The sequence below is a fragment of the Eschrichtius robustus genome, chromosome 6, assembly GCF_028021215.1.
Source record: "Eschrichtius robustus isolate mEscRob2 chromosome 6, mEscRob2.pri, whole genome shotgun sequence".
Classification (NCBI taxonomy): domain Eukaryota; kingdom Metazoa; phylum Chordata; class Mammalia; order Artiodactyla; family Eschrichtiidae; genus Eschrichtius; species Eschrichtius robustus.
In genome coordinates this window covers 20,068,482-20,084,953 of record NC_090829.1, presented here as the reverse complement: position 1 = coordinate 20,084,953, position 16,472 = coordinate 20,068,482, and the positions used below count along the sequence as shown (strand labels likewise).

Genomic DNA, 16,472 nt, shown 5'->3' with positions numbered 1-16,472 from the left:
TGTGGCTGTCCTCCTGAGGGCAGCCCTGAGGGCCGGCCCCCTCCTCAGGGGCCTCCTGAGCTCCCAGGACGGTTGGGGTCAGTGGGGCTGGGCACCCAAGGAAGCCCCACGTCCTGGCTCCTTCCCAGAAGACGTAAGCATTCTTCCTGCCACCAAAGGATGGAATGGGAGCCTCCTGTCCCTGAAGGGAGAATGGGAGGCTCCTAGAGTTTCCCAGGAGTGAGTGTGACTGCCCACAGTCCCCAACACAGGCCACATAGGGGGACCAGGATCCAGGAAGGAATGCTCCCTGGGCTTTTTCCCTCCCAAGACGGGTGACTTTGGGCAAGTCATTCAACCTTCCTGAGACTCAGTCTTCGCGCCATAAAATAGGATGCCAGGCCCTCACAGGGCGGAAATGAGCATCGCCATCTGAGGGTGCATCTCCCTGGCCCGTCTGTCCCTCAGCTCTGGGCCCAGTGCTCTGCGGCCAGTGCGGGTACTCACGCAGGGCAGAGGGAAGCGCAGGTTGGTCAGGTCCAGCCCCTTCTTCACGGGCACAGTCACACGGTTGGGCAGCACCAGGTGGGCAGCGATGAGGTCCTCCAGCAGGCTGTCTGACATCTCACTGGGGACAGTGGGCACGCACAGCTGTGGAGGGTGGCACCACCTCCCCCAGGCCACCTGCCCGTCTGCCCATCCCTGGAGCTGGAACCAGGAGCAGAGCTTGGGGGCAGGTGGGCCCATCTCGGGACAGAGCAGCCCTGACCCCAGCCTGCCTGGATGGGGGGTAAGGGGGAGGATGTAGGGTGTACATTTTGACCACCCCTGAGCCCCCCCACCCCAATCCTGCTTTGTTCTCTGAGGCATCACAGTATTGTAGCCAAGAGCGAGGACATGGATCCTGGGTTAGAATCTTGGCTCCATCAACCACAAGCTGCGTGACCTTGGAAAGTCGCTGATGTCTCCAGACCTTAGTTTCCTCATCTCTAAAATGGGGATAATTATGCCTACTTCCTGGGGTTGTTATGAGGATGAGTTAATACGTGTAAAGTGCTGAGAACAGTGCTTAGTGCCCAGTAAATGCCAGGTATGTGTTCACTGTTGTAGCCCTTCTACTCTCTGACATCACCTTGAAATCCTCCTTCTTTATTGCCTGACTCTATCTCGCCAGTAGAGGGAGACAGGGGCAGTGCCCAGAACAGGGCTGGCACGCAGTAGGTGCTCAGGAAATATCTTCTAAGTGAAAGAATGCATGACTGGATTCTCTGTGCCCAGGGGGTGAAGATCAGTGGGAATGTCCCCAGTGAGGGAGTGAGTGATCCTCCCCGCAGGTGGGGACAGCTGCTGGGCCTGGCGAGCCAGCCAGGGGCTACCCTGGATGGTCCACTGTCCCTCCCTCCTGGGAGGTGTGTCCACACGGGGCTGGAGCCCTTCCCTGCTTCTCTCAGGGGCCTGAGGCTCTGAGCGCAGCACCACACCAGCCCCAGGAAGGTGGGTTGCCCAGACCAGCTCCTCCTCACTGGCCTCTGCTGTGACAGCTGCCCCCTCCCATGCCAGTGTCTGTGTCTGGGCGGAAGCCACTTGGGCTTCTCACACACACTTGGGGAGAGAGTGGATGTGAACAAGGAGGACACTCGTGTGTATCCACACCCACTGTGCCAGCACTGCACATACCTGACTGTTCTCTCAGGGGCCTCAAGACAGAGGAACCAGGCTCCCCATTTACTGAGGAAGAGCCCAGAGAGGTGAAGTAACTTGTCCAAAGGCACACAGTGGCTGAGGGGGGGCCAGGAGCCTGGTCTGGCTGGCCTGGTTCCAGAGCCTGCGCTCGCCCCTCATTAGCCCACGTGGCCTCCTCTAGGACATCTCACCTGATGGCGTCACTCCAAATACACCAACGCTATCCCTCTGGAGGGGGCAGCTGCCAACCCCTCTCCTCGTGCAGAGAGGGAGAGGGAGGGCACAGCCACGGTGTGGCTCCCGTCACTGGCTGCACGGCCCGGAGGGCCCCACCTCGGGCTGGCCTGGCGGTTCGCACAGGCACTTACTTGATTCCTGGCGCATCCAGCAGGTTGGTCAGGCCTGTCCAGTTGATCTGCAGGTGCTGCAGGGGCAGAGGGAGGCCGTTAGGCTGGAAGGAACCAGAAGCCCAGGCTGAGAACCCTCTGCCAAGGGCCCCACCCCCGCCCCCGCCCCCACGGAGAATTCAGCCAACGGGGGGGGGGGGCGCCCTCTGCGGGGGGGCGAGGCGGGTGAGGCCGCCTCCCAGTCCTGCTCGGGACCAGGGCTGTCAGGCGGGCTGCTTCCGCCGGGACCACAGGAGCGGCCCGAGGGCACGGCCACAGGCCAGCCTGGCATCCGAGGGCTCTGAGTTACAGCCTCCTCTCTGTGACCTCAGCCACTTCTCCAGGCTGTTTCCTGGGCTCGGGGGAAGCAGAGTCGAGCACCTCAGGCCGCCTTAGGGAGCACATGACATGAGGGGTCCAGGTGGGCTTCGGCAGCGTCTGTTCTTGGGCTCAAACCCAGTGTCTGGACCCAGTGGGCGAGCGCCGGCCCACAGGGAGCGGCAAGCCCGCCTCGTCCTGGGACTCACCGGCTTTTGAAGGAAGAACATGGTCACAGCTCCCACGAAGGGCTTGTCCACCAGGAGGGGCTCCAGGATGACCCGCAGCGTGCCCTGCAGCTGGACAGCACAGAGGGCCGGGAGGGACCTCAGCCGCCCTTCTTTCCGCACCTGCTCTGCTCATTCATGCCCGAGCCATCCCCAGATGTCAGGGCCACCTGCCATCACAGCAGGGACCACACTCGGGGAAAAGAAGCCAGCGTGCAGCTGCCACCCCTTTGCCGGTTCCCAAGGGCCACAAGCTGGCCCCCACTGCCTTGCTGCCGGGGGGTTGTAGCCTTGACCATGGCCGGGACCCAGGAGTGCTTTCCAGCTCCAGCTCAGCTCCTCTACTCCTACCATAAAATAGCTCTATCTCCTCCATCCACCTCAGTTTCTCAGCACCGGCTCTGCATCGCTTCATAAAGAGAGCCTCTCACTTCCCAGGGCAGTCGAAGCCTCTCTGGCAGGGGGATTTGATGAACAGAGGCAGGCGTGGGGCTGTCCTGAGCAGCGGGGTGGTGAAGCCCAGCCACCACTTCCTGGCCCTGTGATCTCGGGCCTGGAGTCCCTTGATTGGTACCAGCCTCTGTGCTTGGTGTCAACACCCCCACTGCAGCCTCCTCCAGCATAAGCCCGCTTCCCCTGCCCTGACCCCCAACCTGGAGGCAGTCACGCCGGGCTCCACCCACCTGGATCCCGTTCACACCAGCCTGTATCTTCTGCAGCTCCACGCTGATCTCACAGTCCCCGATGTAGCTGAAAGTGGGGAGGGAGAAGGAAGGTGGAGAGGAGGGGCAGGTCCACGACTCAAGAGAGGTTGGGAGACTCGCCCAGTGCAGCCCAGCCCAAGCCCAGGAGCACGAGGGCTCACCAGATCTGCAGGTCCAGGACCACCTGTCTCCGGTTGCACTGGTTAGTGTGCACCTTGATGCCGTTGATCCTGGGGTACTGGAAGAGATGCCAGAGGACTGGGTCAGCAGGGGTCTTGCAGGCGGGGGGGCAGGGGGCGGGGTGCTGCTGGCTCCCTGCCCAGAGCTGCGCTTCGTCCACAACAACCAACGTGACCACTGCACTCCCGGGATGAGGCATGAAAGCAGAAATCCACCCTGCAGTCCCTGCCCATCCTTGGCACCCTGATACCTCCCTCTCCAAACAAACAAAAATTTTTCATAATAAAATGTTGGAGAAAAAAATTCAATCAACCACACTAGAGGAAAGATTCTATTATCCTTCTATTCTCTCCATGGAAAGTGATGCTTACAAATGCATTGTCACATGAAAAGGTTATCAAAGAGTATGGAGCCAAAAATACAGGAAAAAAAGTATTACAGGGATATGTTGAACAGTTCATGTAAATGATTATGTAACTTTTCCCAGAGTTTGTGATACGTGTGATATGTCAGCTTTTTTAAAAGGACAACTTGTTGTGATTTATTTTCTCATACGTTCTCATATTTATTCAACATTCATTTTTGTCCTGGTTTTACACTTCAAGTTTAAAATTCTTTTTCTTTAAGAGGGTCCCCAGAATTGTAGAAGCTTCAGGCCACACAGCACCTGGCTTGATGTAGAAGACCCAGAAAAACCAGCAGAAGCCTCGGGAGGAGGAAGGGGCCTGTCACTGACCTGCCCCAGCCTGAAGTCTGCTCCTGGGCTGGGGGCTGGTTTGCAGGCACCTGTGGAAGCTCAGCCAGCCCCAAGATCCCCATCTGCAGAGACCAGCCCTGGAGAAGGCTGCCTAGCTGGAGGCCCCGCCGCAGAGAGGTGGGATAACCACTGTGAGCACCTCCTCTGTGCCAGGCAGGGCGGCCCTGGCTCAGGGCTCACAGTGAGTGTGGGGCACCAGGCTGGTCAGGTGCCCCACGTGGAGCACTGCTCACCCACCCACGCAGAGTGGCCCTGACGCCAGGCCTGTTAGTCACGCTTCACAACCACCCTTAGAAGTGAGTCCTTTCCTTTTACAGATGAGGAAACTGGAGCTCAGAGAGGTTAAGTCACTGGCCCAAGGTCATCACAGCAGTGAGCAGAGTTGGGCATGGACGTGGGAATCAGAGGAAGCAGGAAACACTCATGGGCGTGAAGGGAGTGGGTGTAGTGAGCGCACTGAGCCTGGCCAAGCCCAGGAAGGTCACGTGAGGAAGTCCTCTGTGATGCCCCCCCCCCCTTCCTCCACAGTGGAGAGGAGAGGGATGGGAGAGCTAAGAAGGGTGGGAGGAGCCAGGACACGAAGGGCTTTGAATCCAGGACCAGGAGCCAGCTATTTCTCCTGCAGGGCTGGGGCATCTGGTCAACTTGCAGGTCCCCCCCCAGCCCCGCCAGGTTTTCGTGACAGGGTGAAAATCATCTCTCAGGATCAGCCACTCCTAGTGAGATGGGAGATGGATGGGCCCCTGGCTGGACAGCTGGTGTTTGTCAAGCGGAGTAAATTTGAAGCTTTGTTTTTCCCCAGACACTCCAAGGACAAAGTTAGTGGCAAGAGCTGAGTTCTGCTGAAGTAAAGAGATAAGATGACTAGTCCTGAGGTCAAGGAAAACTTCTCTGTCTGCACATGCGCAGGAAGGCTCCTTGGGGGTCAAAAAGGGAGGGGGAGCCCCCCCATAATAAGTGTGGACATGCACCCACAGTCCTCTGCGGTGGAATCCATCTTAGCAAAAAGTTGCGCACGCATCTTGGGGAGGGTCCTAGGACCAGTCAGATGTGGGAAAAGAAATGAGACCATTGGCCAAATGTAAACAAAGACCAGGAAGAACTGCCCTACATAAAAAGATTTAACCGCCTCTTTACCGCACTCCTCCTCATTAGGGAGGATGCCCACCCCCTTTCTCTCTGGGTGTGTATTTCTGCCTTGATTCTGCCTTAAACAAACAATTTCTCCGTGTGCTCTCTCACATGTTATGCTGTGTCTCTGATAATAAACTTTGTACCTGTTTTTACAATTTTTGCCTCCTTGAAACATTCTTGCTTTCAAATGGGGGCAAGAGTGAGGGCCACTGCTTCTAGCCTCTAGCCCCCAGTGGTCTAGCGGTTAGGATTCCTGGTTTTCATCCAGGCTCCCCAGGTCCAATTCCTGGCCAGGGAACTAAGATCTCGCTTCAGGACCGCTCACTGCGGTCTCTCTGAGATCACTAGGCCTGCCTGCTTCTGCCACCAGCAAGGGACCACTGTCCCACAGGCATCACCACCCAACAAGCAGCCTGGCCAGGCAGGCTCTGCTATAAACACAGCGGTCCGCAAGCTTCCTGATCCTTTGTCTGCTGAGTTCTTCAAACGCCAACTCAGACACCACCCCTCCCAGAAGTCCTCCCTGACTACCACACTCCCACGTCCCTCCACTCCTGAAGCCACGCGTTCCTCCACGTCGTGCATGCATTGCCATGTCGGTGTCCATCACCCACCAGTTTATACGTCTGTCTCCACGACAGGACAGGGACCTTCCTGAAGGCAGGGGCACAGCCACACCATCTCTTTCTACACTGCCTTGCACATAGCCGTGCTCAGGAAGTCATACGTGAGTGAAACAGGGAAAGAACAAATGAGCCAACAGATGCTGGGACAAGCGAGTCCTGGCAGAGTCTGAGTGGCTTCAGCCAGAACCTCCAGTGCTCAGGTAAGGCTGATCCGCCCCCACTCGGGAGGCTAGGGGGGCACACACCCTGGGGCTGGCAGACAGCTCTCATCAGGCTGGCCTGCCCTCTACATCTGCTTGTTCTGGAGCTGACCAGATGCCAGTGCCTCTGATTTACGGGGTGATGGAGCTCACAGCGGCTCTGCCTGGGGTATGCATATTCTGATGATCAAAATAAGATTTTTACATCAGTGGGGCACTGAGAGGCAGAAAGAGTGGGGCAAGAGGCTGGAATAGGAAATGCAGCCTAGAATAGGGACATGACATTAGGTGTGTTCAACACACACACTTTTATCCTGGGTCACCAAGTATCGTCACAGAACTAGCCTGGGCTTATAACACGGATAGCCAGCATCAACCAATTGGTAGAGAATCAGTCACTGCTTTGAGGCACTGACTATCCCACTCCACGATGGTGAGTTCTCCCCAGCTGATGCTGAGTTTAGGAAGCGTGACTCGTACGTCTTTGTGTCAGGCTGGCTTCCACCACATGGCATGTTCTCCAAATTTTGCTTAAGAAGAGTGGAATTATTTCCCACCTCTCCTTTTCCTTTTCTCTGAGCCAGGCTTCCCCAGAACCTGTAGAGATGGTGGTGATGGGACTAGGGGCTGAGGGGTTTATCCTGAGGCCGAGAGGCTGGGAAATACAGGTGGGGAATGGGTCCCCTGTGAGTGACCCCTGGCAGGGGCTGGGGAAGAGCCTGCATCGTAGGTCCGGCTGCCCTGCCTGAGACAGCTCTGACCTTCTGTCCGAAGTAGAGCTTGGTGAAGGTGAAGGTCCTCAGGTGCACGTTCTTCTCCTGGATCTTGGGCTCGAGTTTCTCCCGGAACTTGTTTTCCATGATCACGCTTAGGTAGGGCCAGATCTGGGAGATGATCTGGGAGGACAGGAAGAGGCCTTTGGTGGTCAGGTCTGTGCCCCCTGCCCCAGACCCATGGCTGCCCAGGGGTGGCCCTTATGCTGCAGCACCCATCTGCCTGCCTGACCCCCTATCCCATCTACCCACCTATCCGTCCATCTGTCCATCAGACATCAGATAACTACAGCCGTGGTTCTCACTCTTACAGATAGATCCCAAGATTTGCTGCCGTTTTGCAGCCCACCATGAAATAGTCACTCACTAAACTTAATATGATGAGGCCCTTTAGTTCTGCGCTAAAACATAAGCTACCTGAACAACACTGTGGTGTAAACAAGAAGTAGCAGGTGCCAGAGGTTTAAGAAGAAAAGAAAAGAAAAGAAAAAAAGCCACAGAAGAGAAATTTAAATTGTTTCCTGTGGATTTAATTTTTTTTCTAGCAATTGGGAAAGCCTGCCTGTAGCTGATTTCTGCAGCAGGATGACTCACGGTGCTGGGAACCAAGTGTAGGACCTGGGGAGAGGGAAGGTGGTGGAGAGATGGAACCTGGCGGCAGAAGATGGTGAACAGAGAGTGGTAAGGAGCGGGGAGGGGGAGTGGGTGGCGGGAGAGCAGCCCATATGTTCTGTTTGGGGCAAAGGCCTCTTCCATCTCTGTGACTTGGGCCTTAGTTTAAAGAGGCAGCTCCCCCTTTACAAACCCTAATCAGAGGAGCCTAAAGGAAGTGCAGTTTCAGGGTTTAACGCCCCTATCCCTCTCAGGCCTCGATGAGCCAGGCATTGTGGTGTTTTAATTACCTCATTAATACTCACAACAACCCCATGAGGCAGGGACCATCATTATTCCCATCGCATAAAGGAGGGAACCAGCTCTGAGACATTAGGCAACATGCTCGAGGTTGCACAGCCAGTGCTGCCAGATCCGGGCTGGGAACCAGGCGAAACCCTGGTTCCCTAATCACCAGGGTGCTTGGGTGATTAGGAGCTGCTGTCAAATCCCGAATCACTGCCTTCCTCTCCCCAGGATGCGCTGATCTCGGCCTGGTGGGCCACTGGAGGCCTGCATTTTGCTCTGTGCTTCTCTGTACTTTTAAGTTTTCTGCTGTGGCCAGGCATTAATTTCACAATAAAAAATATTTTCTTTTTAGAAAAGAAAGTCATTGGTGATGAGAAGAACCCGGAGGGTGGGAAGAGCAAGCGACAGGCAGAAGGCCCCCACCCCAGCGACTAAGGGCCACCTCTGCTCCTCCCCGGGCGGGGCTCCCACCAGGACCGCCTCGTCCACGCGCTGCCCGCCCCGTCCAGGCTTCGGGTGACTCAGCCAGGGCTGCGGGGGAGGACGAAGCCTGGAGTGAGGCCGCTGCCCCCAGGCCCTGGCCTTACCTTGTTGGCCCACTCGACCCGCTCCACATCCGGGAAGTGGATCTAGGGAACAGAAGCCCCGAGGGGAAGTTAGACTTGAGACCGGCCCGCCCTGCGGGACCAGCTGGGTTCCCACTCCCCAGCACAGAGCTGCACCGACCTACCCTGGGAACTGGAAGCCGGCCCGCCCTCAGGAGGGGTGCAGCAGGCGGCCAGGCGGGGGGCAGCCAGCCCGAAGGCGCCCACGTGCGCCCTGACACTGACCTGGCCTCAGCCGCCAGCTCCTGGCTCAGAAAGCACAGAGGGGCAGTTCTGCGGCTACCCTCCGCCCTCCCCTCGCCCCTAGCCCGCCTTCCCAGTGGAAGTGCAGAACCCCAACCCGGGCCTTCCCCAGGGTGACGCCCGAGTTTGCTTCTTGCAGATTCTGTCCCCCTTACTCTCTTTAATGACACAAGTAATCATAGCCCCTGTAGAAAAAATTAGAAAATACAGCTAAACGAAAGGGAAAATATTTTATGAGAGAATGCCGCCCGGTGATAACTGTCATTACCAGGTTGATGCGTTTCCTTCCAGTCTTTTCCAGAAACAAGTATGTGTAGTTTTCACAGAAATTGAGGTCACAGTGCTTTTCTGCAGGCTGCTTTTTTTCACTTAATATATTGTGATTGTGCTGACTCCAGAGGTAACTGGTGCCAATATAAAAGGCCAAAAAGGGCACCGTGTTGTTTCCAGGGGCAACTGGGGAGTGGACGTGCCCCTCCTCGGCTCTCAGGGGCCCCCCCAAGCCCCACCCCACCCCCCCACCCCCGTCCCCGGCAGGGAGGCCCCTGGGCCAGATCCTATGGTCACAGCACAGCTCCCTCCAGGGCCTGCTGGGTGAGTCCCGCCACATCCCTTGGGCGGTGGGGGGCGGGGGGAGGTGGGGGAGGTCCCTGAGGGGAATTGACAATCCTGTCGCCTAACCGTCGCGTAACCTGATTCTGAGGGTGCTGAACCCCTCCCCACAAGTCTCAGTCTCGGAATATGTCTACTGAGTGCACTACCCAGCCCCGACGAGGGCCCCCTGCACCACCACCAGGGTTTCTGGGATGGACAGAGTAAGAGTGTATGGGTGCCTGGCACAGAGCACGGGTCAGTAAAACGGAAGGGGCGGCCATCACTGTCACCCTGCCGCAAGTCCCCGGAGGAAGACGAGGCCGACTCCGGATCAGATTTCACGGTGGGCCTGGGACCTCCGAAGGTGGAGAAAGGGCCTGCCCTTCCCACCTGGGGGCTCGGAAGGCGCGCTGTCCAGGGACTGAGTAAACGCGTCCATGCAGTTCACACACCTGGTGCAGCCCTGCCAAGTGCCAGGCCCTGAGCTAGTTCCGGGGATGCCCCGAGGGCCCAAACGCAGACCTAGGCCTAGGCCGCTCGCCCAGGAGGAGACGGAGAGAGATTTCATTCTCTCAGGAGCAGTTTTTAACAGCCTTGACAGTTCAGAGGAGCTCAGCGTTTCTGAGACTCCTGGGACATCACGCCATTCTCCCAGCCTCAGTTTCCCCACCTCTGGGCAGTGGCCCATACCAACTTGGAGAAGCGTCTAATATTCCCAGGTGCTGCCAGAAAATTACTGCCTGGTTCCCAGAAGGGGAGCCAGCCCAGCCCAGGAACAGAAGGGAATCGTGGGGGGAGTAGGGGGGCAGGAGCCAGGGTCAGCCCGGCCAGCTCACCACACATGCCGTGCAGCCACCCTGGGTCAGGTCGCATGCTGGGAACCAGCCAAGTGTAGCGTGAGACCCTTCCATTGCTCCGTTACACTCACTGCCCAGCACTAAAGTAAAAGCTCCTGCACGTGGGTCTGAAACAGACCTCTTTCTTCCCCGTTGATTGCTCCATTCACCGCCCTCTTAGACGTCCCTTCTTCCAAGCAGCCTTTCCAGATCGCTCAGGCTGGGGCTAGGTGTCCCTAGCGTGTGTTGCTGCTTCTCCATCACAGCTTTCAACACACCTATTAGAGCCGCTGGGGCTTCCACCTGCCTCCTTACCAGACCCCAAGCTCTGGTGGCTGACTCAGCCGTGCTTCCTGTTAGCGCCTGTCCCTGGCGTATGAATGTCTTAATAACTATTTGTGGAATGAATGAATGCAGGAATGAACGAATGCAAGGTTCTTGTCCTCAAGGAGCTCTCAGGCTGGTGAAGGAAGCATGCAATTAACAGGCTATTCCAGTACAGGATCAGCACCAAGGCAGGGGGAGGGGGACCCCCACAAAGGGGAGAGTTTGGTTACAGTGGGGCTGTCACTGGTGCCTCCGCTCCTCTTGTGCCCAAGCCTACTGGCTGGACCCCTCACACCCTTCCTTCCGTCCTAACACTGCACTTCCCATCCCGTCCCCGCACACCCTATGTGCATACCCCTTCCAACATTCTGCACCCCCGTCCAGGTGATTCTCACCCCTGGAAGCTGAGAAGCTCTGATCTGCTGAACCCTGGAAAGGTGATCCAGCTTGGTGGGTCCAACCTTTGCCCACACTTGGGATCTAGTCAGACGAAGATTCCTGCACTGCCTCACGTCTACTGAATCAGGGTGTACCTGGGCGAGGCCTTCCAATTTATTTTTAACAAGTTCCTGGTGTGATCCTGAAGTTCAGTCAGGGTTGATGTGAGGTACCAATGACCTGCCCAACCCTGCATTAGAGTGACCCACACTCACCCTGACATTGAGGACAGCAATGGAATGCCCAGGGCCCACTCTGAGGACGGTGTCATGGTCTCTCCTGGCCACCCATGCCTGTATTTGAGGCTCCTGTCTAAGAGATTCCCCCAGAGAGTGAGTCTGAACCCCTGACCAGAGCAGCGATTCAGACAAAGAAAATAAGAGACCATCAAGACACCTTATTCTGCCTCAGGCACCTGTAGGGCCTCCCTGGGTCCGAATCTCAGCCATGTCATCCCTCCCCAGGGAGCCAACACAAGAGCCGGGCCACCTCCTTTGTGACTGCCCCTGAGTAAGCTCTGGACCAGGGAAGGAAATGAGACAGGCTGCCATTCACGGAGCAACTGCTCACACCCAGTGCTTCCTCAATTCCATGAAGACAGATGAGTCTGTTCGCCCATTATAATCCGGACCTTTCCCTACTCCAAATTCTCAGAGTTATTCTATGTTTTTATCTACTGGCTTTGTGTTTTAGCTTTTGCATTTAAAATCTGTCTGGAATTTTTTTATAGCAGGTGAGATAGGCGTATAATTTCTCTCCACACTCTCACTAAGGCAATTTTTTTTTTAACATCTTTATCGGAGTATAATTGCTTTACAATTTTGTGTTAGTTTCTGCTGTATAACAAAGTGAATCAGCTATATGTATACATATATCCCCATATCCCCTCCCTCTTGCGTCTCCCTCCCACCCTCCCTATCCCACCCCTCTAGGTGGTCACAAAGGACCGAGCTGATCTCCCTGTGCTATGCGGCTGCTTCCCACTAGCTATTTTACATTTGGTACTGTATATATGTCCATGCCACTCTCTCACTTTGTCCCAGCTTACCCTTCCCCCTCCCCATGGCCTCAAGTCCATTCTCTATGTCTGCGTCTTTATTCCTGTCCTGCCCCTAGGTTCTTCAGAACCTTTTTTTTTTTTTTTAGATTCCATATATATATGTGTTAGCATACGGTATTTGTTTTTCTCTTTCTGACTTACTTCACTCTGTATGACAGACTCTAGGTCCATCCACCTCACTACAAATAACTCAATTTCGTTTCTTTTTATGGCTGAGTAATATTCCATTGTATATATGTGCCACATCTTCTTTATCCATTCATCTGTCGATGGACACTTAGGTTGCTTCCATGTCCTGGCTATTGTAAACAGAGCTGCAATGAACATTGTGGTACATGACTCTTTTTGAATTTTGATTTTCTCAGGGTATATGCCCAGTAGTGGGATTGCTGGGTCGTATGGTAGTTCTATTTTCACTAAGGCAATTTTATAATGACATACAAAAAAGGAAGGAAGGGAGGGAGGGAGGGAGGAAAAGATAGAAGCCCATGTTTCCTCCTAACTAGTGAAGCTACTTCCCTCACACAACAGCTTCCCATGTGTACTTTGGTGTGTTTCAGGACTTGGCATTGACCTCCATGGTCTGTTTGCCTGTTTCTGCATCAGTACCACACTGTTTTAATCTCTATGGCTTCACAATATGATCTGGGTAGGGTGATTCCCCTCTTTTTGCTTTTTCAAACTGATTTAGATAATAGTAGGTATTTATACTTCCATATGAATTTTAGAATCATCTTGTCAGTCTGTCTCCCCGCCAAAATCCTCCTGAGATTTTGATTGTTGTATTCCTGAATATATAGATTAATTTGTGGGAGGACTGATCTCTTTACTACATTTTGCATCCATGAACAGAATATTTCCCTTTATTTATTCACATTTGATTGTATTCACATTTAGGATCATAACCTTTTTTCTACCAAAGTCCTGTACATTTTTTGTTAGATTACTTTGTGGGTTTTATAGTTATTAAAAATGGTATTTCATTTTCTGGGCAATTTTTGTTGAAATTTGTTACTAGTTCTAATTGTTTGTTAATTCTCATAGGTAACTTACATACATTTATAATCTCCAAATAATAACAGTTTTTTCTTTCCGCTCCCCATCCTTATCCTTACTTGTTTCTCTTGGCCAGTCCTCTGGTACTATGCAGGCACACTGGTGATAGCAAGCTGCTCTGTCTGGTGCCTGACCACAAAAGAAAGTTTCTCCATTAAGCACAAATTTTGCTATAGATTTTGGAGGACAGCCTCTATCAGACTGAGGAAGTTCTTTTCAATTCCTAAATTTCCAAGAGCTCTCATAAATGGGTATTGAACTATATTCAATACTTTCTCATATCTATTGAGATAATCATGTTATTTTTTTTTCCTTTCATCCATTAATGTGGTCAACTTAACTGATATTTCTTTCTAAAACAGAACCGTCTCTAGTTCCTGGGATAAACCCTACTTGAAATATTTAGCTGGCCTGATATTTCATTTAGGCTTTATACACTAATGATCCAAAGTGATACCTACAGCTTTTGTTCTTGTACAATTCCTATCTGGTTTTGGTATAAAGATTTTATGATAAATTGTAAAATGAGTGGGACAGCTATCCTTATCCTCCTATTTTCTGAAACAACTTGTAAATATAGGAATTATCTGATCGATGGAATTTAGTCTATCTTACCTCTGAAACCATCTTAGCCTGAGACTTTTGGGGGTGGTAAATTACCATGTCTCTCTTTAGAGGTTAATGGTGTATTCAAGGTCTACTGATCTTAGTCTGGTAATCTTGGCATTTGTATTTTTCTAGAAATGTATCTAGCTCATCCAGGTTTCCAAATGTCTTGATATATAGTCATTTACAATATTTTATTATTTTAATCTGTTATATCTGTAGTTATTTCTACCTTTTTTCATTCTATATTTTATTTTCATCTTTTTCTATTTTTTTCATGATCAAGCTTGACAAAGTTTTGCCTATTATATTAATCTTTTGAGAGAATGAACTTCAGTTGTTAATAATTTTCTTTCCCCTTTACCTTTATTTGAAAATTTTTTTGTTCATTTTTATCCCTATATTTATCATTTCCTTCCTTCCTTCTTATTTCTTTGATCTAAATCTGTTGTTCTTTTATGTTCTTAGGGTCAACTCTATGAGTTTTAGAGTTGAATCATTTATTTTCAGTTTTTCTTGTTTCATGATAAATTCAAAGTTATAAATTCCCTTACAATTTTTAACAGTTTTTCCATCATTATTCAGCTCTCAGTTTTTGTAATTTCCATTATGACTTCCTCTTAAACAATGATTTTTTACAATAGTAATATTTTAAAATATCTAGATGCACGAGATATCTATACCTATTTTTGTTTCCTAATTTAATTTCTTTATGATCTGAACAATCTGTAGGATGGCAATTCACTGGAATATAGTGATAATTCCTTGGTGGCCTGGTACATGATTAATTTCTATGGTTGTTCCATGTATGATCAAGTTATTAATCATTTCCTTTTAATAGTCTTTCTCCTTGCTTACTTTTTGTCTACTTGATTTTCCATGTTCAAAGAGGAATATATGAAAAATTTCAAGCCAAACTGCTGATTTATCTACTTCTCTATGCAGTTCTATTAGCTGTTGGTTTGTATTTCAGGTTTATATTATGCAGTACATATATGGCCATGATGATTATTTCTTAATTATGGCTCCTTTAATGAGCATATAACATCTTTCTTTGTCTTAAAGATATATCCGAGTTACAGTCTATCTTGTCTAAGATGAAAATTGCTACTACAGCTATCTTTTGCTTCAAAGTTACCCAGTTGTATTTTTTTCATCCTACTTTCAGCCTTTTTGAGTTCATGTTATCTCATGTTGTTTAATACTCATCTTAATCCCTTATTAGACCCATTTTCCAGATAAGGAAACTAAGGCTGAGAGGTTACTTAGAATCACCAGCTGTGGAGTGCTACAGCTGTGACCCAGATCTAGGTCTGTCTGTGCTTTTCCACTCCACCACTCACTCCTCTTAAGAAAACATTACATACCACTGTTTTCCTCTCTTACAGAAAGTCTAATTGGACAGAGGACTGCCCTCATGGGACCTGAGCCTTCACCAGCACGCCATGCTTTCTAGCTAAGGGTTCCACAGACACTTTCATTTGATCCTCCTCATGCTGTATAAAGTGAACAGCAAAGATGCAATTATCCCCGTTTTACATATGAGGAGAGGCTCAGAGACTAGCACTTGCCAAGATCAATCAGGCGACCAGAACTCAGATTTTCTCACCTGAGCCCAGCCTTCAAATCTTTTTCTCATCTGTTTCCCCTCCCTAAGCTTAAGCCATCTGAAATGTCAACATTTGAAGTCCATTTCTCAGTGTTTTTCTAACCTATCCCTTTTGCATTTAAAATTCCATCGCTTTAAACCTCAGTTTTCTCAACCACAAGATGGGTACAATACTACCAACTTCACAGAGTTCCTGAGAAAACTAAATAAAACAATGCACGTAAGGTGCTCAGTACCCTTCCTGACTCAGAGTAAATGCTCCAGAAATGGTGATTCTTGATGGAAGTTGTACAGACGTCAGAGGTACTAACACTGACACTTCTGACCTCAGGTACATGCCAAGAACAAGATCACGTGGGCTGTGTGTCCATTTCTGACCCAAAGCCCGGCAAATCCCCTGGGTCTCCTAGTGCCTGCTGCTCTGCACTTTGGGAGACCACTGAGAAGGCGGAACGGAAGATGAGAAGAGGATAACACAGCGAAAGTGGTTGAGGTGGAGGGGGAAGGACCCCGTAGATTCTTGTTTCTCTGGCCTCCGCTGATTGGCTGAGAGATCTGTGCCCCCAGATAATGAGCCACAGATAGGCTGGGCCCAATGCCCGTGAGGCACCACGGGAAACTCTGCCCAATGCAGGAGCTCCACAGTGAGGTGGGGCAAAGCGGCCCAGTCAGAGCCTCTGTCTGTGGCTTTCCCTTGCCAGGTAAACAAAGGGAAGGCAGAAAAAGAAGCCACATGGCTCACTCTCAGACTGAGTCCTAAAGTCACTTTTGTACCAATTCCCATGAGGCTGGGGGTAGCCGGGTGTCTTTGGGACCAGCTAGGAAGAGAGACGCTCACACCACCAGGCAGTGCAAAGGGCTAGACTCTGAGTTTGAGCGATTCTCAAACTTTTCTGTATAAAAACACCACCTGGAGAGCTGGTGAAAATGTGGATTCCTGGTTGGGGCCTGGAAACTTGCATCTTTCACAAGCTCGCCAGCTCGTCCTGATCCTGGCAGTGGAGGATGTGGAAGCACGAGCACACAGGGCCCCCCAGGCCAGAGGACCTGTTCCAGCCCTGGAACTAGGTGGCTTTTCTGCTCCCTGGGGTTCCTGACCAGGGCTAGAGAGTCACAGCCTGTGTTTCCAGCTGTCACTCCTAGGAGAACATCAAATTCCTACCAGCAGCCTATGGCCCTCAATTCTTTGACAAATCTTTTGGACCACAAAGAGCAAAGGGAGGCAAAAGCT

The 16,472-nt window shown here is 51.6% G+C and overlaps 1 protein-coding gene across 1 annotated transcript in view; it reads right to left on the bottom strand.

Annotated features, from left to right (window-relative positions):
* Nucleotides 1-16,472, bottom strand: part of ESYT3 (extended synaptotagmin 3) — a 46,106-nt gene that overhangs the window by 18,558 nt on the left and 11,076 nt on the right. Inside the window, exons 2-8 of the mRNA XM_068547330.1 lie at nucleotides 8,455-8,496; nucleotides 6,956-7,090; nucleotides 3,459-3,535; nucleotides 3,277-3,343; nucleotides 2,576-2,665; nucleotides 2,031-2,086; nucleotides 487-607 (exon numbers count right to left, since the gene is read on the bottom strand). Coding sequence (XP_068403431.1) covers nucleotides 487-607; nucleotides 2,031-2,086; nucleotides 2,576-2,665; nucleotides 3,277-3,343; nucleotides 3,459-3,535; nucleotides 6,956-7,090; nucleotides 8,455-8,496 — 588 coding nt within the window. The remainder of the gene's footprint in view (nucleotides 1-486; nucleotides 608-2,030; nucleotides 2,087-2,575; nucleotides 2,666-3,276; nucleotides 3,344-3,458; nucleotides 3,536-6,955; nucleotides 7,091-8,454; nucleotides 8,497-16,472) is intronic.